This window comes from Kickxella alabastrina, assembly GCF_025024165.1.
Source record: "Kickxella alabastrina strain RSA 675 chromosome Unknown BX661scaffold_5, whole genome shotgun sequence".
NCBI classification, from domain to species: domain Eukaryota; kingdom Fungi; phylum Kickxellomycota; class Kickxellomycetes; order Kickxellales; family Kickxellaceae; genus Kickxella; species Kickxella alabastrina.
The window spans coordinates 601,634-625,348 of record NW_026251476.1 but is presented as its reverse complement, the minus strand read 5'-3'; the positions used below and the strand labels follow the sequence as shown (position 1 = coordinate 625,348).

At 54.8% G+C, this 23,715-nt stretch overlaps 16 protein-coding genes across 16 annotated transcripts; 3 read left to right on the top strand and 13 right to left on the bottom strand.

Moving 5' to 3' along the window:
- Window positions 1–135: 135 nt before the first annotated feature.
- BX661DRAFT_169607 (serine/threonine-protein phosphatase 2A activator) lies at window positions 136–999 on the bottom strand (the record flags this gene model as incomplete). Its single annotated transcript, XM_051533536.1, has 1 exon — window positions 136–999. The coding sequence occupies one exon, from the start codon at window positions 997–999 to the stop codon at window positions 136–138; it is 864 nt and encodes a 287-aa protein (XP_051393485.1).
- A 127-nt stretch (window positions 1,000–1,126) lies between these two features.
- On the bottom strand, window positions 1,127–2,323 carry BX661DRAFT_179160 (20S proteasome subunit). Its single transcript, XM_051535106.1, has one exon. The coding sequence runs from the start codon at window positions 2,196–2,198 to the stop codon at window positions 1,389–1,391; it is 810 nt and encodes a 269-aa protein (XP_051393484.1). The 5' UTR covers window positions 2,199–2,323; the 3' UTR covers window positions 1,127–1,388.
- Window positions 2,324–2,535: 212 nt separating this feature from the next.
- Window positions 2,536–3,022, top strand: BX661DRAFT_179159 (uncharacterized protein). The gene has a single exon (XM_051535105.1). It carries the CDS (start codon window positions 2,621–2,623, stop codon window positions 2,885–2,887), a length of 267 nt encoding a protein of 88 aa, XP_051393483.1. The 5' UTR covers window positions 2,536–2,620; the 3' UTR covers window positions 2,888–3,022.
- On the bottom strand, window positions 3,023–3,429 carry BX661DRAFT_179158 (uncharacterized protein). The gene has a single exon (XM_051535104.1). The coding sequence runs from the start codon at window positions 3,227–3,229 to the stop codon at window positions 3,050–3,052; it is 180 nt and encodes a 59-aa protein (XP_051393482.1). The 5' UTR covers window positions 3,230–3,429; the 3' UTR covers window positions 3,023–3,049.
- Window positions 3,430–4,076: 647 nt separating this feature from the next.
- BX661DRAFT_179157 (uncharacterized protein) lies at window positions 4,077–5,599 on the top strand. Its single transcript, XM_051535103.1, has one exon. The coding sequence runs from the start codon at window positions 4,158–4,160 to the stop codon at window positions 5,592–5,594; it is 1,437 nt and encodes a 478-aa protein (XP_051393481.1). The 5' UTR covers window positions 4,077–4,157; the 3' UTR covers window positions 5,595–5,599.
- A 73-nt stretch (window positions 5,600–5,672) lies between these two features.
- Window positions 5,673–8,090, bottom strand: BX661DRAFT_196961 (GC-rich sequence DNA-binding factor-like protein-domain-containing protein; the record flags this gene model as incomplete). The annotated part of the gene is made up of 1 exon (XM_051538090.1): window positions 5,673–8,090. The coding sequence occupies one exon, from the start codon at window positions 8,088–8,090 to the stop codon at window positions 5,673–5,675; it is 2,418 nt and encodes an 805-aa protein (XP_051393480.1).
- A 190-nt stretch (window positions 8,091–8,280) lies between these two features.
- BX661DRAFT_141433 (uncharacterized protein) lies at window positions 8,281–9,615 on the bottom strand (the record flags this gene model as incomplete). Its single annotated transcript, XM_051532891.1, has 1 exon — window positions 8,281–9,615. One exon carries the CDS (start codon window positions 9,613–9,615, stop codon window positions 8,281–8,283), a length of 1,335 nt encoding a protein of 444 aa, XP_051393479.1.
- A 313-nt stretch (window positions 9,616–9,928) lies between these two features.
- On the bottom strand, window positions 9,929–11,938 carry BX661DRAFT_196959 (Rix1 complex component; the record flags this gene model as incomplete). Its single annotated transcript, XM_051538089.1, has 1 exon — window positions 9,929–11,938. One exon carries the CDS (start codon window positions 11,936–11,938, stop codon window positions 9,929–9,931), a length of 2,010 nt encoding a protein of 669 aa, XP_051393478.1.
- Window positions 11,939–12,204: 266 nt separating this feature from the next.
- BX661DRAFT_179153 (Mss4-like protein) lies at window positions 12,205–12,810 on the top strand. The gene has a single exon (XM_051535102.1). It carries the CDS (start codon window positions 12,231–12,233, stop codon window positions 12,771–12,773), a length of 543 nt encoding a protein of 180 aa, XP_051393477.1. The 5' UTR covers window positions 12,205–12,230; the 3' UTR covers window positions 12,774–12,810.
- Window positions 12,811–12,847: 37 nt separating this feature from the next.
- On the bottom strand, window positions 12,848–13,393 carry BX661DRAFT_141534 (ERV/ALR sulfhydryl oxidase domain-containing protein; the record flags this gene model as incomplete). Its single annotated transcript, XM_051532893.1, has 1 exon — window positions 12,848–13,393. One exon carries the CDS (start codon window positions 13,391–13,393, stop codon window positions 12,848–12,850), a length of 546 nt encoding a protein of 181 aa, XP_051393476.1.
- Window positions 13,394–13,709: 316 nt separating this feature from the next.
- On the bottom strand, window positions 13,710–15,077 carry BX661DRAFT_196956 (splicing factor, Prp19-binding domain-containing protein; the record flags this gene model as incomplete). The annotated part of the gene is made up of 1 exon (XM_051538088.1): window positions 13,710–15,077. The coding sequence occupies one exon, from the start codon at window positions 15,075–15,077 to the stop codon at window positions 13,710–13,712; it is 1,368 nt and encodes a 455-aa protein (XP_051393475.1).
- Window positions 15,078–15,259: 182 nt separating this feature from the next.
- BX661DRAFT_82304 (VPS4-associated protein 1) lies at window positions 15,260–16,286 on the bottom strand. The gene has a single exon (XM_051539503.1). The coding sequence runs from the start codon at window positions 16,009–16,011 to the stop codon at window positions 15,442–15,444; it is 570 nt and encodes a 189-aa protein (XP_051393474.1). The 5' UTR covers window positions 16,012–16,286; the 3' UTR covers window positions 15,260–15,441.
- A 275-nt stretch (window positions 16,287–16,561) lies between these two features.
- Window positions 16,562–17,680, bottom strand: BX661DRAFT_141355 (uncharacterized protein; the record flags this gene model as incomplete). Its single annotated transcript, XM_051532888.1, has 2 exons — window positions 16,562–16,797; window positions 17,098–17,680. The coding sequence occupies 2 exons, from the start codon at window positions 17,678–17,680 to the stop codon at window positions 16,562–16,564; spliced, it is 819 nt and encodes a 272-aa protein (XP_051393473.1).
- Window positions 17,681–19,205: 1,525 nt separating this feature from the next.
- On the bottom strand, window positions 19,206–19,511 carry BX661DRAFT_124151 (uncharacterized protein; the record flags this gene model as incomplete). Its single annotated transcript, XM_051532425.1, has 1 exon — window positions 19,206–19,511. A coding segment is annotated over one exon (306 nt), but the record flags the coding sequence as incomplete, so codon positions are not given.
- Window positions 19,512–20,391: 880 nt separating this feature from the next.
- Window positions 20,392–21,281, bottom strand: BX661DRAFT_82263 (uncharacterized protein). Its single transcript, XM_051539502.1, has one exon. The coding sequence runs from the start codon at window positions 21,111–21,113 to the stop codon at window positions 20,568–20,570; it is 546 nt and encodes a 181-aa protein (XP_051393471.1). The 5' UTR covers window positions 21,114–21,281; the 3' UTR covers window positions 20,392–20,567.
- A 904-nt stretch (window positions 21,282–22,185) lies between these two features.
- BX661DRAFT_179147 (mitochondrial ribosomal protein S25) lies at window positions 22,186–23,583 on the bottom strand. Its single transcript, XM_051535101.1, has 2 exons — window positions 23,019–23,583; window positions 22,186–22,599 (listed from the first exon to the last, which is right to left on the bottom strand). The coding sequence occupies exons 1-2, from the start codon at window positions 23,483–23,485 to the stop codon at window positions 22,293–22,295; spliced, it is 774 nt and encodes a 257-aa protein (XP_051393470.1). The 5' UTR covers window positions 23,486–23,583; the 3' UTR covers window positions 22,186–22,292.
- Window positions 23,584–23,715: the final 132 nt, after the last annotated feature.

Sequence of the window (23,715 nt, the reverse complement as noted above, 5' to 3'; positions counted from 1 at the left end):
AAAACTTGAGAATCTTGTTTCCCGCCGCTTGCACAATACCTGCCTGCTGCCCGGCGCACGTGTCAAAGGTGCTTGAAGTAAAAGAAAAACGTGCAGGTTGGATTTTTCGACCAGGTGCAGGCATCGACTGGGCTCTCAGCCGCACAGCGGGGATATTGCCAACAGCGTCCCAAAAACCAGGTGCTGCACCACAGGGAACTTGCCCAGCACCTCGGCCTTGTACATTTTCCCCAGCCCCTGATTGACCTTTTCCCACCGGGCCACGCCCGAAATATCGTACAGCTGGCGCGAGTGCTCGAAGAACGGCCCGTTCTTCACGTCCATGATGAAACCAATGGCCTGAAGGTACATATACTCGCCGCCCTGCTCTGCCACAAGGCGAGCATCGATGCCGGCAGCTGGCGTCGTCGGCGTACCGATGAACTGCGCGCTGCCAAAGTAGAACGGCAGGAACTGATAATCGTCAAGCCCCCATACGCCATGGCTACCTGCCGGCTCGAGCTTGTATGTGCGCTGTAGCTGCTGACACAGCCGCAAGTACTGGGCAAAGACAACCAGTACCATTGCCGCCGAGTCGGCCGGCTCCAAGAACCCAATCTTGCATAGGCACAGAAGCCACATTGCGAATGACAGCTCGTGACCGGACCCGTAGTCGATGCGTGTAGCATTGCCGAATGCCATTGTCAGGTACGGCGTGAGCTCATCTGCAGCGCTGTGCCACTTCTCGGGCAGCAGCTCACAAAGAAGGCGCGATGCTTGCTCCTCAAGCCTGGTCACCCACTGGCGAAATGCCCTGTTGCCGAACCTCGATGATGCAGATGTGTCTGGCGGGAATTCTGAAATCCACGACTCTGCCTGGTCCAGCAGCTGGCATATTCCCTGCACATGGGGCGAGACGGGGTACTTTGACGACGTCCGCTTCCCCTCGACACTCTTGCTAAGCTGCTCGACAAAGCTGACAATTTCCATGTACGCCGACGACTTTTGCCATTTGGTCATGTCCTTCGGGTCCATAATCTCGCGCCGGGGCACCGTGTGGCGTCCTTGCTCCTGTTGGTCGTCAGACATGTGTTTTTATATTGTCAGTAAGATTAAAAGTGTATATGATATATGGATACAAAAAATGTCAATAATGCACTTCCTTCTTTCGCGGATCACTAATCGCCCTCACGCGCGCACATCACATCGAGTGCTCTGTAGCTTACTAGCTTGTGGGGGTGCATGTGAGCAGACAGACGAAAGAAGCTGTAGTAAAATAACATTTGCTCTTCTTACGAGTTGCGACCACTGGTATTGGCATTGACATTGGTATAAAATAGTTATTGAATGATATGAAGGCAGGAGTAGCAGCGCGTCATGCCATGCCATGTCGCATCGTATCGCATGCTCTAGGCCGACGTGTCCATGGCAGTGGCGGCCTCTGCAGCCTGGGCCGCCGCACGGGGCACATAGAACTCGGTGGTTCCCCTGTTAAACGTGTACACCTGCTCCTTGACAGCACGCTCGTTGGGCCTAGCGTAGTTACGCAGAACCTCAGTGTTGCCCTTTGTCAGGACACAGACGTCAACGTTGGACCCCGAACCCAAATCATTGAAAATACCGGCCTCGATGGCGTCCTTGACCAGCTCGATGGCGTCCTCGCGCGACATTTGCGACCGCCAGCGCGACTCGAACATCGACATGGCCGCCAGCGAGCCGGAGCCCATAGTGACGTACGGCAGGCTGTCTGTGGATCCGTGCGGGTAAATGTTAAATAAGTGCGGCCCGCTGACATCGTAGCCGCCGACGATCAGCGCCGCACCGATATGGCCCTGGTGTCTGAACAGGTGCTGCTTAAGCATCGTCATCGCAGTCACCACGCGTGCATCACGGCCGGTGGTCAGCGAGTGCAGCGCAATCTGCGAGCTGATCATGTTTGTCGTAAACTCTGTATCGGCTGCAGTTCCCGCACCGCAGCAGTAAATGTTGGGCGCGATATAGTGTATTTTCTCGCAGTTCTTGTCCGCCACGATGGGGCCGTTGGTCGCGCGTGTGTCGGCGCCCAGAACAACGCCATCCTTGAAAATAAGCCCGACAATGGTGGTTCCGGTCTTTGTCGCTGAGGCCAGCTTGTAGCCCTTGTCGCAAAGCAGCTGGTTTCTCTTCACATTGTCGAATTTGAAGCCCGCCGTGGAGGTCTGCTCTGTATGAGGTGTCATTTCCGATGCTGTTTGTTAGTTAAAAATGATTAAAAATGTGTGCCAAATGAAAGCAAGGAAGTTGAATAAAGATTGAGAAGAAACGATTCGGAGCAATTTAAATGAAAATGAAACTGTTGTATGCAACAAAAGAGACGCCAGCTTCAAATTCCCTCGCGCTTTACATGGCAAAAGTGGCCTCGTCAGCACGCACGCTTGATTGGGATCACGTCCTGATCCAACATCGGCTTGAATTCTGTGCCTTATTTTAAGCACGTGCTTTTATGCCAAGACTGTCTGATTTTTTATCCCCCCACCAGTTGTAAGCTGTTTGCCGGCCAAAGCACGCTTGTTTGCTCTTTGCTATTGTATTAATATTTTTTACAGCTTTATTGCTTTTATCGCACTCACGACAACCAGAATCTCGCATTTCAAACCCTGAAATGGGCCTCATTGGAACACTTACACATGCTTCTTTTGACATTGTGCTGATTGCAGTTTGTCTTGCTGGCATCCGCCGGTCCACAGGACTCACGCTTCAGACAAACTACCTGTCCAGCAAGAACTACCGCAGGTTGTTTGGATTTGTGATTGGTGTTGGCGAGAGTCTGTTTGACATATCGGTTGCGTTCATGGCAGCATATCCAACAATATTCCGTCGGCAAGATCCTCGGCTTCCTCCAGTGAACGATGACAGCCCCAGCCGCTAGCTAGCAGGTGGGCGCGCCCAGCGGGGTGCCATCTGTATCATGTATTTCGCCGTGTAGTTTACAAGAGCCATTGTTACATTTTTAAAGTCAAGTATTGTTGAACAATATCAATTAATGTAAAAAGAAAATATTTAATGCGTATATGAGAATAAAATGACATAACTAACTGCCAGCCTTTGTCATTGCCATTGTCCGCTTGGAGTACTTGGCAAAGCATTCCGGGCAGCGTTGGTCGCAAAGATTCAATGATCCGTGAGTGCAGTTGCCCGTTGTTTCAAAGCTAGAACAGAACATTATTGTAATGTATGTGCGGCACGACTTGCAAAAGTAATTGTAGCACATTGTTTGAGGGGCGATAGTAAAATACGCAAACAAAAATGTAATATCAAAGACAAACGCTGATGTCTAGGTATCACCAAACTGACTTGGTATTTATAGTAGCAACGCACTTGTTAAAAAGCGAGTGAGTGACAGACATTCACGTTTGTTGTCCTGCTGTTCGTCTAAACTCTCAACTACATCGCCGCACCCACATCTATCCATCTACCCTCCTGGCCGCACTATCCCTCTAAATTAAAGATATAGTAAATAACGATCATAACACAAATTATGACAGCTCATGTCGCACATGTGTTGACGGGTGTCCTGTCATATGAATGAATGACATTGTGGCTAAGCCAAAATAATTCATGTTTAAAATGCTTTGTCATATGATATGTTGGGGGGAGGTATTTATTTATTTGAGATCAGCATTTGGCACACTTTAATTGAACACATTGTCGCACTGTGATAATTTAAAATATTAAAATTTACACATAAATTCCCTCAAGCGCACAATGAGAAACTCTGCTAAATGACCTGTACCCACTTGATATACAAAGCTGCTTTCAATACCAATTAATTCTCAGCATGACATGACATTGTGTCTCCCACCCACCCTCTCTCTCTCTCTCTTCAACCCATCTATTATTTGACATTTGCTCACACGTTCGTTGTATCTTTATTCCAATGATCTCAAATGTGTGTTACTTTCAATAGTTGTGACTGCGAGTGATTATGTAATAAGGAAAAATTGCAGTGCACACTACTTTCCGCCCCACCCCCTCGGGCCCCATATTAACACCACTGAGAAATACGAGGATGCCAAAGTGTGTGTTTGCCCAAGGTCGAAGAAAAAAAGTGAAGCGTAACATCTCTTGCACATCTTTCCTTGATCAACTTTATCATACACCATGCGACAGCGCGCACACTGTATACGTCCCTACCAGCAATGAGACAAAACATCTTTGATATACTCAAAAATGTACGGTGGCATGGATTAAACCGGCCTGTCAATGCACTACCACCGCTGCGCAGTACAACCCAGCCAATGTTTAGAATGCTGCACTCGCCGGTAAACAAATATCGGGAGTTAAAAATTGTGCACAAGAAGCGCCACCGGTGGACCGCAGAGCAAGACGCCAGGCTAGTGCAAATGGTGGACGAGAAGGGTCCCGCATGGAGTGTCATTGCTGGCGAGCTGGGCATACAGGGCAGCGCGCTAAAAGTGCGGCGGCGATGGGAGGTCCTTCAGCCCAAGCATGGAAGTGCTTGGTCAAAGGCGGAAGACACGGATCTGGCCAACATAATTAGCCAGCACACGGAGCTTGGCTATGCCCTTGGGGACATGGGGCTATGGGTCAAAGTGTCTCAGCAGCTGAAAACCAACAGGAGCCCGCGTCAATCCCACGCGCGGTGGACAAAAACGCTGCTTCCGCGCCAGGGCAAGGCGCTGCCGTTTACGCGGTTTGAAAGGATACGTGGCTGGGTTTGGAGCGATGAAGAGGTCGGCCGGCTGAGGGCCGCTGTGGCAGTGGTGAACGAGAGTTCGGACTCGCAGAACGCTATTGATTGCGCGCAGGAGTTTGAGCCATGGCTGCTGATTGGAATTAATACGGCTGAAACGCTAAAGCCCCAGTACTGGACCAGCATTGCAAGCCAAGTTGGCACACGGACGGCAGCGCAGTGCGCTTCCAAGTGGAATAACCTTTTGGGCCAGCTGAAAGGTACGTCGATAACTACCGACCAGGCAAAGCGGTTGGCGGCGCTGGTGAAGACCCATGGTCGCAAGTGGGGATTTCTCGCTCACAATTATTTTCCGGACCAGAGCCCAGTCGATCTCTGCTACGCGTACTCGCTGTGGAGACGGGTCGAAAAAAAGCACGGCGTCGATCTCTTGGATATTGACCCATTCTCAATGATCCGTGAATTTGACGGCAGATCGGCGATGCGGCCTACTGGCGCGGATGGAAATTACGATCCGAATGGACCAGTGGTTAGGGTGTTTAAGAGCGGCAGCTCGTCTTTCATGACACCATATACCTTGGCCCTTGCAAACACTTCTTTCCGCAAGCGAAAGTCGGGAATGCTTCGGGTCATTGGGCTGGTTCATAACCCGCATGGTGGGCTGCTGCCAGTAAAGTCAATTGACAAGCTTGTCGCGGCTCTGAGTCGCCACAGTAACGACTGGGTCAGCATATCCCGCGAAGTGGGGCTTCCTATAACCGTGTGTCGTCGGTATGCTGAGGGACTGGCAAGCAGCCTGAATAGCGTCAAAGATATAATTAGCAACCTCGAGTTGGACGACCTCGCCAGCAAAAGCGACCTAAAGACTATCCAAAGGCCCAAAAAGGCACCCGCCGGTCGACAAGGTAAAATGACTTTATAATTGGGAGTTAAATATATATATATATAATATAAAGCAAAACCAAATGGATGGGGGGGGGGTGTAAAAACCAAGACCATTTCACAACAAATGGCTATGAGAGGGAGGCGAGGAGTCTCTTTGAGACATTGCCAAAGTCATCAGTACCAGTGCCTTTTTGAACTCGCGCTGGACCTCCGCTCGCTCAAAGATTGCAGCTGGGTACAATATCTTCCACTGCCAGTACCACTCGGCAATCTCGGCGTAGTTAGCTTGTGGGTCCTCCAACCACCGCCTCAGATAGTCAATAAAGGCCGATAAAATCCGGCGCTTAACCAGGGCAAACCAGTCGGTAAATGGCAGATGGGAGTGCCACTTGAGAAGCACCTTAAATGGCCAGGTCGTTTGGCGCTGTGCATTAAATTCAAATTCTGCGCGCAGCATGCCCTCCAAGCGCTCGACAACCTTGGCACTCAGCCTGCGCAGCTCCTTACCCTGGAATAGTTCCGTCCAAGGGGAAATAATTGATATAATGTCGCTGTTGCTCTCTCGAGAGGGCACCCACAGGTCGAGTGCCGCGCAGAGCTTACGTCGTACGCTTGACATCAGCTCGGCATGGCTGTAGACAAAGGGAAGCCAGGGGATAACTACATGGTCGATTCGCAGTGCAGCCAATTGATTCGAGCGAGCCTCTGTGACAGAAGACTCTGGACCCGCTAGCGTGCGCCTGTAGCTTTCCATGACTGTTCGCGGGTTGATGGCGTCGATGCAGCGTTGGAGCACGGCGCCGATATCGTTGGAAAGCACGGCTGTGATCACAGGAGGCAGCTCGTCCAGCAGCTGGGCCATGCTGTCGGCCATGGGGTCCCACTCAGTGAATACAAAGCGCCTCAAACGTGGGACCAGCGTCTTGTTCAGTAAAGACTCGTACGGGGTCATTTCATTTGCAGCCATGCTCGTGTCGCTAGTCCGGACATAGGCGCGCAAGGGGGCCAACACTTGGTTGAGCAACTGTGGATAATCTGTTGGGGTCCAAGCGCGGAACAAGGTTGTCAAGTGGGGGTAGAGCGTGCTGGTAACAACCTTTTCTAGCTGGAATTCCCCCCAGGCGTCAAACTCGCAGCGTGCCTCGATCTGCTTTGCCAACCGGTGAATGTCAGCGTAGGCATTGTGCAGCGCCGAGAAGTCAGGCTTTTCCCCCGCGGCAGTACTAAGCTGGATGGTGCCGGAAGCAGCCCGCGCGGCAGCAATGGACTGCTGCAGCGCCTCGAGGCACTCTATGCGCGTAAGGCGCTTGTCTATGGTCAGGCTCAGTGTCTGGATTTCCTTTGTCAGCGACCCCTGCCTGCTCTCTTCGATCGACTGCTCGCGCGTGTGCTCCTCGAGCCTTGCAAAGGTGAGATCGAGGCCGATGCGCACATCGTTGACCAGCTTTTCCTTTTCGCTGAGCGGCAAGCGCTTGGCCACAAGCTCGGCAAGCGACGCAACCTCTGTGTTTGTGGTCATATCCACAAAGATATCCTTCATTTTGGCGGCTGTTTGGCGCTGCAGCTCTTCAATGGTCTTGTATTCGATCTTGGGGCGTGGCGGTGCGCGCGGCGTTTGTGGGCTGCGAGGCGTCCTAGAAGCGGCCTGCCGCTGTTGGCGTCCGGTTGGGCCGCGGGCAGAGGCGGAGCCTGGCAGTGGTGCTTCGGGAGGGCGCTCGCTTCCGCTAAATGCAATTCCTTCGCCTGCTCGGCGCAGGTGGACTTGGACTGGCTCGACGCGTCCCTCGCCGTGCTTCCCTAGGCCTTGGCCGGGTGTGTAGCCCATTTTGGCCATCATCCCCAAGACAGCGCTTCCGGCGAATTTCGCAAAATCCTTGCTCGGTGGTGGCTGCTGGTGTGGCTTCCGGTTGCTGGGTGCATGCTTTGTAGGGGCCGCTGCTGGGAATTTCGATGGCAATGACGACGCTGGTGCTGTGCGCTTAGAGTCCGAGCTTGATGAATCGGAGGCGGAATCGGAATCGGAATCAGAGCTCGAGTCTGAGTCTGAGCTGGAGCTAGAATTTGAGCCTGAATCTGAGTCTGAGTCTGAGTCTGAGCTGGATTTGAATTTGGATACCGAATGACCGGCCGGTTCATTAGTGTCGCCAATACCAGCATGACTGCTCGTAGCTTCCTCAGAAGTGCGTTTCTGATTCTGGCCAGCAAAGGGAGCACTAATGGTAGATGCGGGCAGGTCCGGGGTATCTAAATGGTCTGCGCTTTCAGGGATTGGGGCTGCCGGGGCGTCAGCGGCGGACACAAAGCCAATTGGGTTCAAGGGGTCGGTAGCGATGGTGGATAGTCTGGCCATATCGCTGTCAGAGTCGTCCTCAGCCCAGATTCCTAGCATCGCATCCTCCTTGGAGCGGGGGCGGCGGCGGCGGCCTCGGCTGGCGCCATTTTGGCGGTTTCTTTGGCTTTGCTGTTGGGCGTAGATTTCCTCATCTGAGCTGTCCTCAAAACCCCGATGCGAGTAATTATCATTGCCGTCCATGGCAACGTGTGTTTATATATATATATATATTTCGTGGCTAACCAAAGAAAAAAAAGAAAAATATCCAAAGAGAAAAAAAGAGAAATAATTTTGTTGGGTTTAGAATTTATAGTAAAGTGCTACAGAGAAAGAAAAAAAGTGCTAGATGGGGAGCAGCACGTGGCTATTGATAAACCATTTTTTTTTTGGTTCAGTTAATGCTAGTCGGGTTGGTCAGTTTGCGGATCGGGGCAGGGCCGGCCCAAGTACCCTTAAGCATGGAGTTCCAGTAGACCGCGGGCAGTACGTCAGCGGTGAGCCAGTACGAAAAGGCGTGCTCCTTAGCCTGGTTGAAGAAGAAGGTCTCCTGGGGGGTTCCGGTGTATCCCGAAAACTCGGCAAGAACCAGCTTATGCTTGCCAGTGACAAGCGGGCAAGAAGTGTATCCGTTGTACTCAGCAGCGGGGGCATCCGAGCCGCGGATCTGGTTAAGCAGGTTATGCTTGAGGACCTGCGACTGTGCGGCGGCGGCAGCGGCGGTCTTCGAGGTGGGCAGGGAGGAGCAGTCACCGAGCGAGTAAATGTTGCCGTACTTGTTGTGCTGCAGGGTGAACTGGTTGACGTCGACGTAGCCGGCGGCGTTAGCGATGGGGCTGTTCTTGATGAAGTCGAGGGGCTTCATCGGAGGAGTGACGTGCAAGAAGTCGTAGGGCACGGTGATGGACTCACCGGCGCGGGGGCCATCGCCAAGAAGCTTGAAGGTGGCCTTCTTGGCGGGGCCGTCGACCTCAACCAAGTCATGGAACAGGTTAACGTTGACGTCGCGGTCCTTGGCAACGGCGTTCATGGCGTTGGCGTACTTGTCGACAGCAAAGATCTTGCCAAGCCCGGTGTAGTAGTTGATGGCAACGTTGTTGCGGACACCCTTCTCGCGGAAAATCTCGTCAGCAAGGTAGGCGATCTTCTGGGGGGCGCCGGCGCACTTGATGGGGGTGGCAGGCATGGTGAACAGCGCATTGCCCTTGGTGGTGTTCTGCAGGAACTCGTAGGTGTTCTGCACGTACTTGGGCGAGTAGTTGCTGGCGACGCCGTTCTTTCCAATGGCGTCCTTCAGGCCCTTGATACCGCCAAAGTTGAGCTCAATGCCGGTAGCTACGACGAGGAAGTCGTATGCAACCTTTGAGCCATCGGCCAGCGTGACGGTGCTGGCCTCGGGGTCGATCTCGGCGGCAGCCTGCTGGATGAGGTGCGCATCAGGCGAGACAACGTCGGCGGTAGGGCGATGGGTCTCGCTAAAGTCCTTGAGCCCGCCGCCAACAAAGGTGAACAGCGGCTGCTGGTAGTGCACGGGCGACGGCTCAATGACGGCGACCTCGTTCTTGCCCAGAGCCTGCGCCAGCGTCGAAGACACGGCAAGGCCGGCAGCGCCGCCGCCGATGACCACAAGCTTGTATGACGCGGCAGGCGTGGTGGCGGCGGCGGTCGAGGCGAAGCGGGTCCAGCTGTGGCGGAAGGATGAGCGCGAAACAAACTTTGCGGCGAGCATTTTGCAAGTAGAGTGAATTTGGAAAGTTGGGAGGGGGTTGTGGAAATGAAAAGGCTAAAAAAATAGCACAAGGCCCGCGGCGAGATAGCAGGCAGGGGGGGGCACGGACATGCGGGCAAGCCAGGCGCGGGCGCAGGCACAGGCGTGGGCACAGGCACAACAGCCCATTTTCACTGGATCTTTTCGACTTGCCGCTTCGGCTTTGGGGGCTTGCCGCATTTGGCCTTTGACCCAGCTGTGCGCGCGATGGCGCAATTTTGACAATCGCATCAATGATTCGCGGTGATTTGATCCGGTCTAATTTGATCGCGCGTCAGGCACCCAGGATCTCGGCAGCCAGCACGCGCACGCGCGCGTCGGCGGCGGCGGCGTCCACAGTGCATGCGCGCACGGCGGCGGCCAGCCTGGCGGGGCGCGCGGGGCAGCTGGCAATGGCCTCGAGCACGGCGCGCTGCTGGGCGGGCGCGTAGGCGCGGAACGGGCCAAAGACAACGCCCTTGGCTGGCACCGCCACGCAGAACAGCGGCACGAGGCTGGCCTGCAGCGCAGCCACAGCGGCGGCGTCCAGCAGCCGCGTGCGCTGGCACACCAGCCGCAGCGCGCTGGCGGCGGCCGCCGTGGCCGGCGCGTTGCGGTCGCGCAGCTGCCACAGCAGCTTGGGCAGCGCCAGCGCCCAGTCGGCAACGACGCCGTGCAGCGGCGCCAGGTTCAGCGCGCCGTGCACCGGCACGCGCGCCCAGTGCATCTCAACGGCGCGCGCCACAAAGCGGATGCCCAGCGCCTTGCTCGCCGATGCCAGCGGGCACGCGCGCGCGTACAGCGTGGCGCCGGCCAGCAGCCGCGCTGCGCTGGCCTGGTCGGCGCCCAGCGCCAGCCGCCACAGCGCGGCCAGCAGCTGCGCGAAGGCGTCGGGGCTGAGGTGGGCGTTGGGGGCGGCCTCCTGGGCCAAAAGCGCGCCGGAGGCATCGCTGGAGGCCTCGCCGCCGTCCTTGGCCTTGCGCGCCCGCAGCCCCATCGTCTGCAGCACGTAGCGCCCGGCGCGCCTGGCCCAGCGGGCGGCGTCGGCGGCGTCGGCATCTGCATCGGCGGCGGCGGCAGCCTTGGCCCCGGCCTCGCCGGCGCCCACATGGCCCAGCTGCACGAGCGCCGCCAGCTCGCACACGCGTATGTTCATGGCCAGCAGCGCCTCCTCGGCCTGCGCCGAGCCGGCGTAGCCGTCGCCCAGCGGGAAGTGCACCATGCAGCGGCGCAGGAAGCCGACCAGGTCGCGCGCGGCCGGCGGCACCGCGTCGGCGTGCGCCGTGCGCCACAGCGTCTGCAGGATCTGCAGCACCAGCGCGCACAGGTCCAGCGACCGGTCGGCTGCCAGCGCATTGGCCGCGAAGACCGTCGACGCCTCCATCCACGTGGCCAGCAGGAACGGGAACAGCCGCGCCAGCGCCTCGGTGCTCTGCGCGCGCACGGCCGCCGCCTCGGTCGGCGCGGCGCTGGGCTCGCCAAACAGCCCCAGCGCCGCGAACGGCGCCGCCGCGTCCGCGTACAGGAACTCGGCGGCCGGCGGCGGCAGCGGCGCGTCGGCGCCCATAAACCACAGCGCGTCGCCGGTGGCCAGCGCCGGGCGCGTGTAGACGGCCAGGTAGTTGTGGCAGCTCTGCATAATGCCCAGCCGGGTGCCCTGCGACAGCAGCGCCGTGCGCGCCGTGCCGCTGCTCCCGTCGCCGGCCGCCTGCGTCTCGAGCAGCCCGAAGAAGTTGCGCAGGATGGTCGCCGAGTGCTGCGCAACGGCGGCCGGCGCCACATCGGCCAGCAGGTCCAGGAACCGCACGGCGTCGCTGCGGATGTCCTCGAGGATGTGCGTCATGCCCGAGCACGTGAACACCACCATCAGCGGCGCGAACGGCGCCAGGTCGCGCTCGGCCACGGTCCGCAGCATGCTTGTGTACAGCCGCAGCAGCGCGCGCCGCACGGCCGGCTCGTTGTCGACGACCAGCCGCACGCTGCCCTCGATGATGGCGCCCAGGTCGGTGCGCAGCAGCGCCGGGTGCATGCCCACGAGGTCGCCCAGCCCGCCCACCGCCTCCTTGCGTACCGGCGCGCTGTAGTGCCGCAGCCGCCCGACCAGCTCCTTCAGCGTCATGTTGCGCGAATTTGTGACGGCCGCGCTCTTGTCGGCCATGATCGACTGCCCGCCCATAACGATCGACTTTGCTGTGAACGATGTGTCGGTGGCGTTGGCCGCCGGCCCGACCTTCTTGCCGACCTTGAGCTTGACCTTCTTGAAGTCCTCGGCCTTCTTCTGCTTCTTTTTTGTGGTCTTTGGCATTGTGAGCTGTGAGCTGTGTGTGGTTGAGCGAAAATAAAATATAACGTACGAGCAGAGGCAAAGAGCAGAAAAAGCAAAAAAATTACTTTCAAGAAATATTTGATTTCTGATCCACGCTGGACAAATGAAATAAATGCGCATGCATGATCCTGCTGATCGCGGATCACCCAGCCAGCAGCCCCGCCTCCTCAAGCAAGGGCCAAGCAAGGGCCAAGACCAAAAGCAAGAAAGAGCAAGGCCAAGAGCATCACCCTCATCTGCCTTTGCGCTTCTCTTTCCTCCCCTCTTCCACATGTCTTTGTCCATACTGCCGCGCATTTCCCGCTCATTTGCTTCTTCCATTCCCACCACTCCTGCCCGAGCCCTATTCCATTCCGCCAGAAACTCAAAAAAGGCCAGCAACACAGTAAAGATGCCGCCCAACTCAGCCGCCACAAAAACCGACGACGAGTGGAGGGCCGTCCTGTCGCCCGAGCAGTTCCGTGTGCTCCGCCAAAGGGGCACCGAGCCTGCCTTTGTCGGCAAGTACACCGACACGACGGACCCCGGTGTCTACGCCTGCGCCGCCTGCCACACGCCGCTGTACGAGTCAGCCACGAAGTTTTCGTCGGGCTGTGGCTGGCCCGCCTTCTTCGACGCCATCCCTGGCGCCATCGAGCGCATCGAAGACACGTCGCACGGCGTGGTGCGCACCGAGATCGTCTGCGCAGCATGCAAATCGCACCTCGGCCACGTCTTCAAGGGCGAGCGCTTCAATACGCCTACTGATGAGCGCCACTGCGTCAACAGCATCAGCCTGAGCTTCGGCCCTGACAACGGCTCTGGCCAGAAATAGAGAGACTCTTATTCAAATCCAAATAGCAAACCTCCACCCTTGTATTAACAATAAACCACAAAATATAAACCAACTCAGTACTCGACGTCCTGCGCCCACGAGCACCGCCCATCCTTGGGCCCGTCGCGCCACCTCTCGTCCACCTTGGTGCAGTCGAACTCGTCCTTGCCAAGCATGATGTTGACTTTGTTGTGCGTCTGGCACATCCACTGCGAGAGCCCCGCGCGCGTGTCCACGGCGGGCGGGTGCTTTTCCATCTCGGAGCGCAGGTGCGTCGCGCACCTCCCACACGGGTAGAAGTACGAGAAGCTGGTCAGCAGCGACTGCATGATCCCCTGCTGCCTGCTGTCTGCCTTTTCGGGGTAGTACGCCGCCATTGTGTGCAGAAACGTCCACGTCGCCCGCCCAAGCACCTGTGTGTCTGGCGGGCACTCGTCATCCGCCAGCGTCATGATCGACGACGCCGACGATCCTGTCGCCGCCACTGCTGCTGCTGCTGCTGTTGTCGCTGCCGCTGCTTTCTTTGCCTTGCTATGGCCCTTGGCCTCGTGCTGCCGCCAGGACTTGAACGAGTCGCATACCCGACAGGGCTTGCCGTCCTTGTCGACGGTTTGCTTCATTGATCCACCCATCTTGCCAAACATCGCCGCTACCGGCTTGGCGCCGGCGCTGCTGCTGTCCTTTTCATCTGCCATTCTGTGCTGCGCTCGCGAATTTGCTTGTTGAATGCTCGTGTTGCTGCTGAATTTAGTTTAGCCCAAGGAGATAAAAAAATAATAAAAATGAGAACTTTGCCAAGAAAAAGGGCTAATGGATGGATTGGGTGGGATGGATGGCTCGAATCACGCTTTTTATTAGTAAGAATTTGTACTCCATAAGCCAGGCCCTGCTTGCCGTAATACACAAACTCACACCGACACGCGCAATTTCTCGCGCCTAGTCGTCCGCAGAGCGGCGCTGCTGCTCCCTGCCGCCACTGCGAGGATTTCTGGCAGAGCTGGTGCCTGGCCGAGCATCCGATCTCTGCGTCGCCCGCCTACTCTCCTCCCACAGCGACGGCTCTGCACGCGACGTGTCCTCCTTACTGTGCCCCTTCCACTTTGTGTGGGACCTGCGGCCCTCCGCGTTGATCATCGCATACTCAAACATCTGCTGGCTCATAATAGCATTGACCTCCGTGTCGTTCTGCGCAACGTCCAGCCGCATGGCATTCTGCTCCTCAAGGTACTCCATGCGGAGCTCCCTCGCGCGCTCGATTTTCTCCTCGCGCTGCTTCCGCACAACCTCAATATCCTCGGCGTACTTTTCTGCCTCGGACATGTTGCGCCGCCGCTCGCGCTCCTGCTCCTCCAGATCAACAACCTCGCCTTCCTCCTTGTCGCGCTTAATCCGCAGCAGCTCGCGCAGCTTCCACGCTTCGAATTCAGCCTCCGGATCAACATCGTCTGTGTCGTCCACCAGATTCGCATGCTCGTCGTTGTCGATCTCGGGCTGCTCGCGCGCGCGCCGTGCCTCTTCGGCTGCCATGCGCACGGACTCTTCGCGCCGCGCCTCCTTCATCTGCGCTGACGCCTCGGCCCCCAAGTCTCTGGCCTCGCCATTTTCGTCTTCGAGCATTGCTGCTGCCCTGGAGGACTGCTGCGCCTGCTGTGGGTTCTGTGGGTTCTGCTGTGTCTGTCGCTGCGACTTGGGCACAAACATCGGCTTGAGCATTGGCCGCACTGCATATCCACCATCCTCACTGCTGCTGCCCGACTCTTCGCTGCTGCTACTGCCGCTGCTATTGCCAGAGCTGCTGCCGCTGCCCGGTGACTCAGTGGCGCCCGCACGAGCACCGATACCCTCGGGCTTACGAATCTGCATCGAGGCTCGCAACCGGGCACGCGCCATGTCGCTTCCAGAGTCGCTGTCGCTGCCACTATCGCTGCTTGCCTCTTCGTTGGCGCGCTGCCTTGCAAGAAGCCGCGCTTGCATCAACTGCTTGGTCTCGCCGTCAGATTCGGCGTCTGAATCTGAAAACCCCTCGTTTCCCTGTTGCGCATTCCCAATCCCACCCCCGATGCGCATCGGCGCCGATAGCACTTCTGTCGCTGCTGTGAGCCTGGCGCTTGCCCTGAATGAAGTGCCGGCGGCCAATTGCACAGTGTGCTCTGTTTTTGCTTCTGTCTCTGCTTCGGATTCCGATTCGGATTCGGAAAATTCGTCCATATGGCCTTCGGGTGCCTTTCCGGGAAAGTACCGGTGCACTTTGACCCCAGATGTGGCCACTGGTTTGGATACCTTTTTCTCGGGTGCCCTTGACATTGCTTTTTGTATTGCTGCTGCCTAGCGTGAGCTCGGGTATTTGTGTGTATTTTGTGTGTATAAGGAAAAAAAATAAGGTTGCTTGATCCTGCTAGTTATTCGGAGCCACCTCTGCTTGGTGCTTTTGGTGAAATAAAAACACCTGTCTCCCGTGCGCTTTGCGCAGCGCTGGTTATCAGCTATGGGTTTTGGGTTTTCGGCACATGTAACCCCTGCGGCCCGATTCAAAATTTTCAGATGAGACTTGCATATCGACACTCAATCCACCCCCTTCCACTTGGATCCTCCATATTCAAAAGAAACATATAGCCGCGCTCCCCCCCCTCTCTCCCTCCTTCTTGCAGCTGGGCATTTGCTTTTTGCTTTACTTTGGCAGGTTGCGAGGTGCACTGGGCAACCGCTGTGCCAACGTATCAGCTTGCTCCTTCTCCCACCTCTTCACAAACGGCCTTTGACGAAGGTAGAACACGTCACGGTGCAGCACGTACACCTTGCGCTTTGGGGCTTCTGCCGTTCTGTCTGCGGCGCTGTCCTCTTTTATGCTTGCTTGGACCTTCTGCTCGTTCTTTTTATCCTTCTTCTCGCTCTTCTCCTTGCTGTTATTTTTGTTACTGTTGCTCTCGGACGGTCCCGCACCGTCTACACTGTCTGCTCCAAGCTGTCTGTCCTTATTTGCAGCTTTCCCTCGGCTCGCTGGATTATCCATGCCAGCGCTAGCAACAAAGTCTTTGCTCGCTGTGTCCAGGGCCACTGTGCAAAAGCTCGGCATCAATGTGTGCTTTGAACATATGTAGAACCAGTCGGTGGCTGTTCCTTGCTCGGTCATAAATATGTTTGGCGTAAAGTACCCGCATATAAAACATGTGCCCTCCTTTGCGGCTGTGCGCTGCACATAGCGGTTCGTCGGAAGTGCTGGCCGATTTTGACAAGACATTGAAGCGAATTGGGTTGAATTATGTAGGAAAAAATTAAAGTGAAAAAGAATAACAGCCTAATATTCAGCCAAGGAAAAAGGCAAGTCCGTTTTCAAAGGGATGTCTGTGATGAGACGAGGATAACAAAAAATGTTGTATTCACAGACAGCGGTTTTCCGAGTTTGTACCTCACGTGCCAAATAAACACCTGATGAGGCCAAGCTGCGCGTGCACCGGCCGCCTGTAACTTGTTCGCATAGCTATATGGTCATATGCCCAGAAGCGTTCAATACACACAAAATTTACACCTTGCACTTGGCAAAGAAGGCTGAGGACTCAAAAAAACACATTTGTATTCTTACCGTCAGCTTTAGATAAAGACTGAAAAATTGGTACTCACCTGCTATCTGGAATGTTTGCGTTGCAAAATATTTTGGTGCTGGTGTCACAGATGGAAAGTATAAAAAATAAAGGATGCTGGGAAAAAAAATGCGCCGACACGAATACCTTTACGAAAATACCCTCCCCCTGTTACTAGCAGGGTAGGGGGGGGGCGGGCATTTGCAAGAGTCAATAGCGGCGGCTGTAGTGAGAGCTACCACCTCCACTTCCGCGCTCATGCGAGCGATCGCGTCTGGGTGGCCGGGACGACGGCGAGCGGCTCTTGTTCCTGTAGTCGCGGCGGTCTCTATCTCTATCCCTGTCTCTATCCCTGTCTCTGTCTCTATCTCTATCTCTGTCTCTGTCTCTATCTCTTTCCCTGTCGCGGTCCCTATCCCTAGGGCGGTCTCTGTCCCTCTCTCTGTCTCTGTCGTAGCCACGGTCGCGGCTCTGGTCGTAGTTCTTTCCACGGTCGCGGTCACGGCTTCGGGGCTCGTACGCAGCCGGCGCGCCGTTCCTGTTGTTGTTGCTGCTGCTTCTTCTTCTGTCAGCGTATCCTAGGGGATGCTGCACACGCGGCTTCCCGGAATCATAGTCGCGCGACCTGTCTATGCGGTCACCTCCTCCACCTCGATCGTCGTAGCGGCGCTCTTGGTAGTGTTCGACCGGCAGTGTAGGGTCGAAGCGCCCAGGGTTCTTTTGATTCACAGTCTTGTCTCCCAGACGCGTGCCGCCCAGGCCACCGCCGAAACGACGCGGCACCCAGCCCTTAACAGTGCGGCCTCTCTCAACATCAACCACCACGCGGCGACCCAGAATCCGCATGCTGTCGGCGGTCCGGAACGCCTCACGCATATCGACCTCGCGCTCAAACTCAATAAACGCGTACCCGCGGAAGTTACCCTCCATATCATTGACCATCTTAACGCTGACCAGTACGCCGAATTTAGAAAACTCCTCGCGCAAAAGCTCCTCGGTCACGTCGTAGTTTAGACGCGCTACAATAATGGTCTTGTATGGGTCTTCAGTCGCCTGCAGATTGAGACTGGGGTCCCAAGTTGTCACTCCGCGGATTATGTTGTCGCGCGCTTGGATTGCACGCTCCTTTTTGAGACGATCCTTGCGCTGCTGCACGGTCTCAACGGGTTCGCTTCTGGGGCAGCTGAGTAGCTCTGCGACGTGTTGAGCAATTCCGGTTGCTCTCGGCTTGGGCTTGTCTTCGGGAGCGCAGTCGAGCTGCTTGACATGTTCCAGCGCCGGCCGTGGTGTGAACAGCCGCAGCAGGTCGGGCGGCAGCTTTGATGTCATACGATTTGAATGAAATTTACAAATGAAAGCTCGTAAAGCTCTAAATAGAAAATTGAAACACTTGTTGATTAGAATAGATAAAAACAGAAAAGAAAAGAAAAAGAGGCACATTGGTTGCGTGTTCCACAGCCCAAAAATATTTGACAAAAAATCCAAAATCCAAAATTCAAAATTTCAAAATTAAACCCATCTTGATCTGGAAATCAAGCTGGCCAACATGGTCGCAGTTAGCTTTAAATGCATTTAATACATAATAAGAAAATAATGAGACTACAAGTATCCCTCAAAACGGCATCCTCCCCCCCCCCCCCCCCAGATTGACTAGCAACTCAAAAAGTGTTTAGAAACTAGTGGCAATAGACCACTATGGTTGACGATATTATCGACTTTGTTGCTTCTTTTGAAGAGAAGAAGCAGGGGAAAATGGATTCTTGCGCACGCGCTTTGGCTTGAGCTTTGGCTTGAGCAGAGTCTCAGGTGTCGCTGTAGACTCGGCTTCGGCTGACTCTGCTGGTACATTTTTGCGCAAGAAACGGGTTTTGAAAACCCCCGCTTTAAAACCTGGACTTTCCCTATAAATGTCTGGAAATTCCAAAATACATTTTCAACAATGATATGTAACCAAGGTAGTGTCAATTAATTATAACAAAAATATGCGCACGCAAAGGAGAGGGAGAAAATAAGCAAGTCTAAGTTGGAAAATATGTATTTATCGAGACGGGGGTGTGTTGAACACTCAGTCCTTGCGACGACGCAAACCCCACAGCAGGTCCCAGCGGGACTTGGCAGAGGCAGAGGCAGGGCCTGGGGCAGAGGTAGGCCCAGGGGCTGGGGCTGAAGCAGACTCATTCAAGGACACAATTGACTCTGCCAGTGCAGCATCACTCTGGAAGCGCCGGCGCAAGCGCTGGAGTGACATTTGCTTGACACCATTGCCTGAGGCGTCACTGGCATTTAAAAGCGGCGACTGCGAGCGCGAAGCCACCGTCGTCACCGACAGCAACGCTGGCAGGGACTGCGGCGCACAAGCGGCAATAGTAGGGCGCATGTATGAAGAAGTATCCGCAACAGAGGCGGTGCGCTGCATATATGCCATGTCCTCGCGCGACGTCGGCATCGGCGTGTCAAGCAGGCGCACGGTAGTGCGGCACAGCCAAGCGGGCAGCGCGACCTTCAATTCGGCCGATGTCAGGTCTATGTCGGCAAACTTTGTGAATGTCGGCACCTCGGACTCGACCAGCTTGGCTTTTCCGGCCGGCAGACTGCGCATATTGTATGAGCACGCCAGTGCATCATAAACAGCTGCCACAGCACGGGCGTGCAGCGCGCGCGTGTCCTTGCGCGACGACGAGCTACCAGCAGTGGGCGCAGCCGACAGCTCTGCCATCATGCGCTGGAACAGCGGCCGCTGACGAAACGATGCGTAGTCCTGCTCAAGCAGCGCACATGTGTGGTCCTGCGCTTCCTGGAATATGTTGGAAGTGACCGGCTCATTGCTTCGGAAGACGTGGGCAATGCGCTGGCGCACAGCGTGGCTAATGTTAATTTCTAGAGCCGCGCGGTTCGAAATGAACGCCTTGTAAATGCCCGTGGCGTAGCGCGTGCGCCTCTCGTTGCTGCTAAACTTGGCTGCGCGGTAGTGCTCAACCTCCAGATAGAAAAGCAGGTTTTCAGAGCAGTAGCCCAGGATGGTCGACGCCAGCAGATAGCACACACCCACTGGCGACGTTAGCAGTGACTGCAGGCCATACTGCTCAATCTGCCGTGCGAAAAAGTCGCGGCAGCTGTTCTCGCCGCCAACAGATAGGCTGCGCTTGCGCGGCCGGAACGTGCCTCCTGCTGTCGAGTCAAACCCGGTGCCAAACCCATTATTCAGCCCATTGCCCTGGCAGTGCGAGTGGTAGGAGTCAGTTGTCGATGCTGTTGCGGGTGGCGAAAGCATCGAGACACCGGCCACCATAGTTTGGGGACTTTCATTGGTGCTGCCATTGACATCATGCATACTGTAATCAATGGTGTCGGTAGTGATGACATCCTCTCCTGCAAAGCTGGTGGGGCTGACGGCCGTTGCCGCCAAGGATATCGACACATAATCGGTAGAAATTTCTGTCGGCGTTCGTGTATGAGTACCTGACCGCCCGCTGCTGCTGCTGTCACTCTGCGCCGTCGGGCTCTTGCGCAAGCCCGAGTAGAGCGCGTTTACAAAGCGCCCGCTCCGCTTTGTCGGCGACTGCAGCTGTGAGGTTGACTGTGATTCCGCGCTGAACACGAGCGATGTGAATGCCATTGAGGAGTCCGATGCTGTGCGTTGGTGCGACTTGAGCATGGAGATGATGTCACATTCGCTGTCGCTGTCGTCGCAGTCAATGCTTGACATGTCATTGCGGATGCTCTTGTTGACAAAGTCGCCCGAAAGCGACCGCCGCAACACCCTCTGTGCTTGCCTGACTGTGCGCCGGGGCAGCTGCTCTGCCCGAACCCGCAGGAAAGAGATGCCTGCATTTGGCGCAGAATAAGTGGAATACGCTTCTGACATTGGTGATATATTTCTTGATTGTGTACCAGAGCAGAGTATTGTGATGTAATGTACCCCCACGTTTATATAAAGATGTAGTCGACTTTAAACCCTAGTATTAAGGATGTGTGAGGCTCTAACAAAAAATATATAAAGCAGCAGATATGAATGCTAACCAGCCGTGTCGCGCTAAACACTCGCCAGCCTGTACAATTATAGGTTGAGTAAGAGTAGGATAAATTCGTAAATATGAATATGTGTGTAAATTTTTTTGGATGGCTGCAAAATACAAAAAGTCAAAATCAGCAAATGTGGCTGTGAATGGACAAGTCAATGAAGCAGAAGAAAGGCCCACTTGCGAGGATGGGGGGGCTAATTGAGTAGAGTAGAGTTGATGAAGATGGTGATGATGGGGAGCAAAAAAGAAAGGGAGGGAGGGACAAAAGATATATGGATACTACGACAAACGCCGGCGTGTAAATTGAGATTATAAAGATGAATGTATACAAATACGAATGGAAATAAGAAAATATAATATCCAAAAGGCCTGCATGCAGTATTTTTAGCTGGACAGGCGGTCGCTGAATGAAGCTGCGAGAGGACAAAGAGAATAGTAGAACGCAGGAGAGTAGCGAGCAGTAGGTTAAAGACTATTGTGGCGAGTGTGGCGTGTGTAGTGAGAGGCCAGGGGCTAGTCCTTTTAATCGAATCTTGCCTGATGGTGTGAATTCCGATATTGTCTGCATGCTTGCTTGCGTGCTCACGCTTTACTGCCTCTCTGTAGAAGCGTTGGGAAACAGGCACAAAAGGGGGTTCCTTGAAAGAACGAAAAGGAAAAGGAACAACTGCTTGGTTGGTGAGTGTAGGATCTGCCGCCATATATTTATTGATTCTTATTGATGCAGTCCACTGCCTCATGCAGAACGATGCCTTTAAATTTTACACTTTGCCTTTGCAACTGCTGCGTGACACCAGTGCGTATTCTTTCTTTCTATATTTTATGTTTGCTGCACCCAACAGCAGGCAGCAGCGGGCAGCTGCCCGCTGCTGCCCACGCCGGCCGCCAGGTGCATGACGCCGTCTAATGTGCATTGCTGCAAGCATTGCTCAAGCCCATGATAATAGATGCATCCATCTGACACGCCCACTTGAATGCAACAGATGCTTGCCTATTGGGCAAAAAAAAGGAGAGGGAGAGGTGTATTTTTACCCAGTACGCCTGTCCGTAAAAAAACGTAAACCAGTGCAGTGTTCTCAGTCAGTATGTTCCCTTTTTCGCAGAATACGCTCGATTAAGCAAAATATACATATTTGGAGCAAAATAATTTCCCAAACTGGCATCTTCGTCCAGTTAATATGCAGGTTATTGGCCAAATGATGTTGACTCCTATGGCCATTCGCCAGTGGTATCGCTCGCCATATCCGCTTGTCATATCCACTTGCCCGCGAATGGCGCATCTATCGCTCATATTCCCTGCAGAACAAGCAGCGACAATGGCGGTATCGGCACCCCATCCGCTTGTGTAGAAATCTAGGTCAAAGCAAGTAAAAAACCAGAATTGAAGTATAGTATTTTGATAATATTTTGATGACGGCCTACTTGTCTGGGTACACGCATGCTTTGTAATGCGTGTCAAAAACACGCTCTCGCTGAATAGCTTGTGTCAACTCTGAGTATCGACAAGCGGACGGGCAGCAATCGCTGACACCTTATTGACCGTGTCGCGCTGCCCATGAGCGCAGCGTTTGGCGCATATCCTCGAGCGATATTGCTTTGTGATGATCGCATTTGCTTTCTCACGAACGTCAATAAATAATGTGAGCTTTTCGATTTATAAATTGAATACGGAATCGCATTACGCTCAAAGAAGAGTCCGAATGCGACAAGGACAACTTTGCGCAAAACAATGAACGGTGCGGGTGGGCCAAAGTTAAGCTGGACATACTGTTAGGCTGCACCAGAATATAATTGAAAAATAGAAAATAAAAAACAGACAGACAGACAGACAGACAGACAGACAAACATGCAAACAATAAAACGCATGCGATATGCGAATAATTTCAGTCAGTTCGTTACAGCTGCGCGCGCTGGGTCCGCTATGCTGTCTCGCCGGCAGCGGCAAACATCTTCTCGGACGTCACATTGCGCAGGCGCTGCTCCTCTTGGCGCAGCTCGAAGGCCTTTGCGCTGCGGCGGATCTCGCGGTGTTCGACAGACAGCTGCTTGGCGCTGAACGGCTTCTCCAGCATGCGGGCGCCGTAGGACCTTGCCTCCTGCCGAGCAATCTTGGCCTCGATCTCCTCGCGCGCGCGGATCTTATAGAACTCGCTGGTCGCCTGCGCGTACGCCTCCTGCTCGCTCATGTTCTCGCTCTGCATCAGGAAGTGCTGGTACCGAACGACACTACATCCGAAAATTGAAAATTGTGATTTAGTGATTGCGCACTCGCCATTGTCTACGAAATACAGGGGCGCTAAAGGGCAGCAGATAATAATATCATATTATATGCCATCACCGTTGCACAATATGCCAATAGCTATTCTCAACTGCAAAGAAACACATGGCTGGATTGTGGCGGAATTAGTTGCATACAACGGCAAACAATACGGCATTTGCAAGAATAACAGTGCCCGTGGCGTTCCAGGCGATGCGGCCGTCAACAATAATTCAGCACTGCTTTCTCAAAAGAGGGTGTAGCTGCAACTCAAGGCGATGGCGCAGCCACAGTGGGCAGCCACAATGGATGTGACGGAAGCAAAAAACCACGTGCTGCACTGCGCTAGCAGGCGGCTCACTGGCTCGCCAGGTTTGATTCGACTTACTTTTCTCCAGTAACCTGGCTCGAGCCGTGCGAAAGCTGGCTCCAGTCGTGGCAGGTCTTGCCAGTCGGCTCCATGACAATGCGCGGCCTTGACTTCTCAAACGGGTGGTTTTTGTAGAACACGCGCCGCAACCTGTCCTCGGGGAACTCGATCTTTGGCGGCCTGGTGCTGCGCGTGCGCAGGTGCGCCTTGCCGTGGCGGATCGACACGCAGCCCTCGGGCAGCGCGCGCCTGATCTTCGTCACGTCGGCGGCAGCCTTTGCGTCAGTGCTGACCGTTGCGTCGGTCGTCTCGAACGAAAGCTTTCCGCCTGTGGAGAACTGCGTTGGGTCGCGCACCAGACTGTCCGAGGGCGGCACGCTTCTCATTGCATGCAGCCACGCTGGCACATGCTCGCGCAGATTCGCATTCAGCAGCTGCTCGTACGTCTGTCTGACACCCCGTGCTGCTGATGGTTTTTTGAACATTTCGATGTGTGATTTAGCTCCTGAAAAGTCCGATGCGAACGAAAAGAGACGCGGTCAATTCAAAAGGTAGAAAAATAATTGAGCAGAGTCAAAAGCCATACAAATTCGAATTTGCCGCCTGCAAGCCAGCGGATAAGCCTGGAAAATGGCCAAATAAAAAATAATAAGCCTGTGATTGTGTTGATCGCAGATTCCCGATTATCAACCAGGATTAACCGATGTTGCACCGG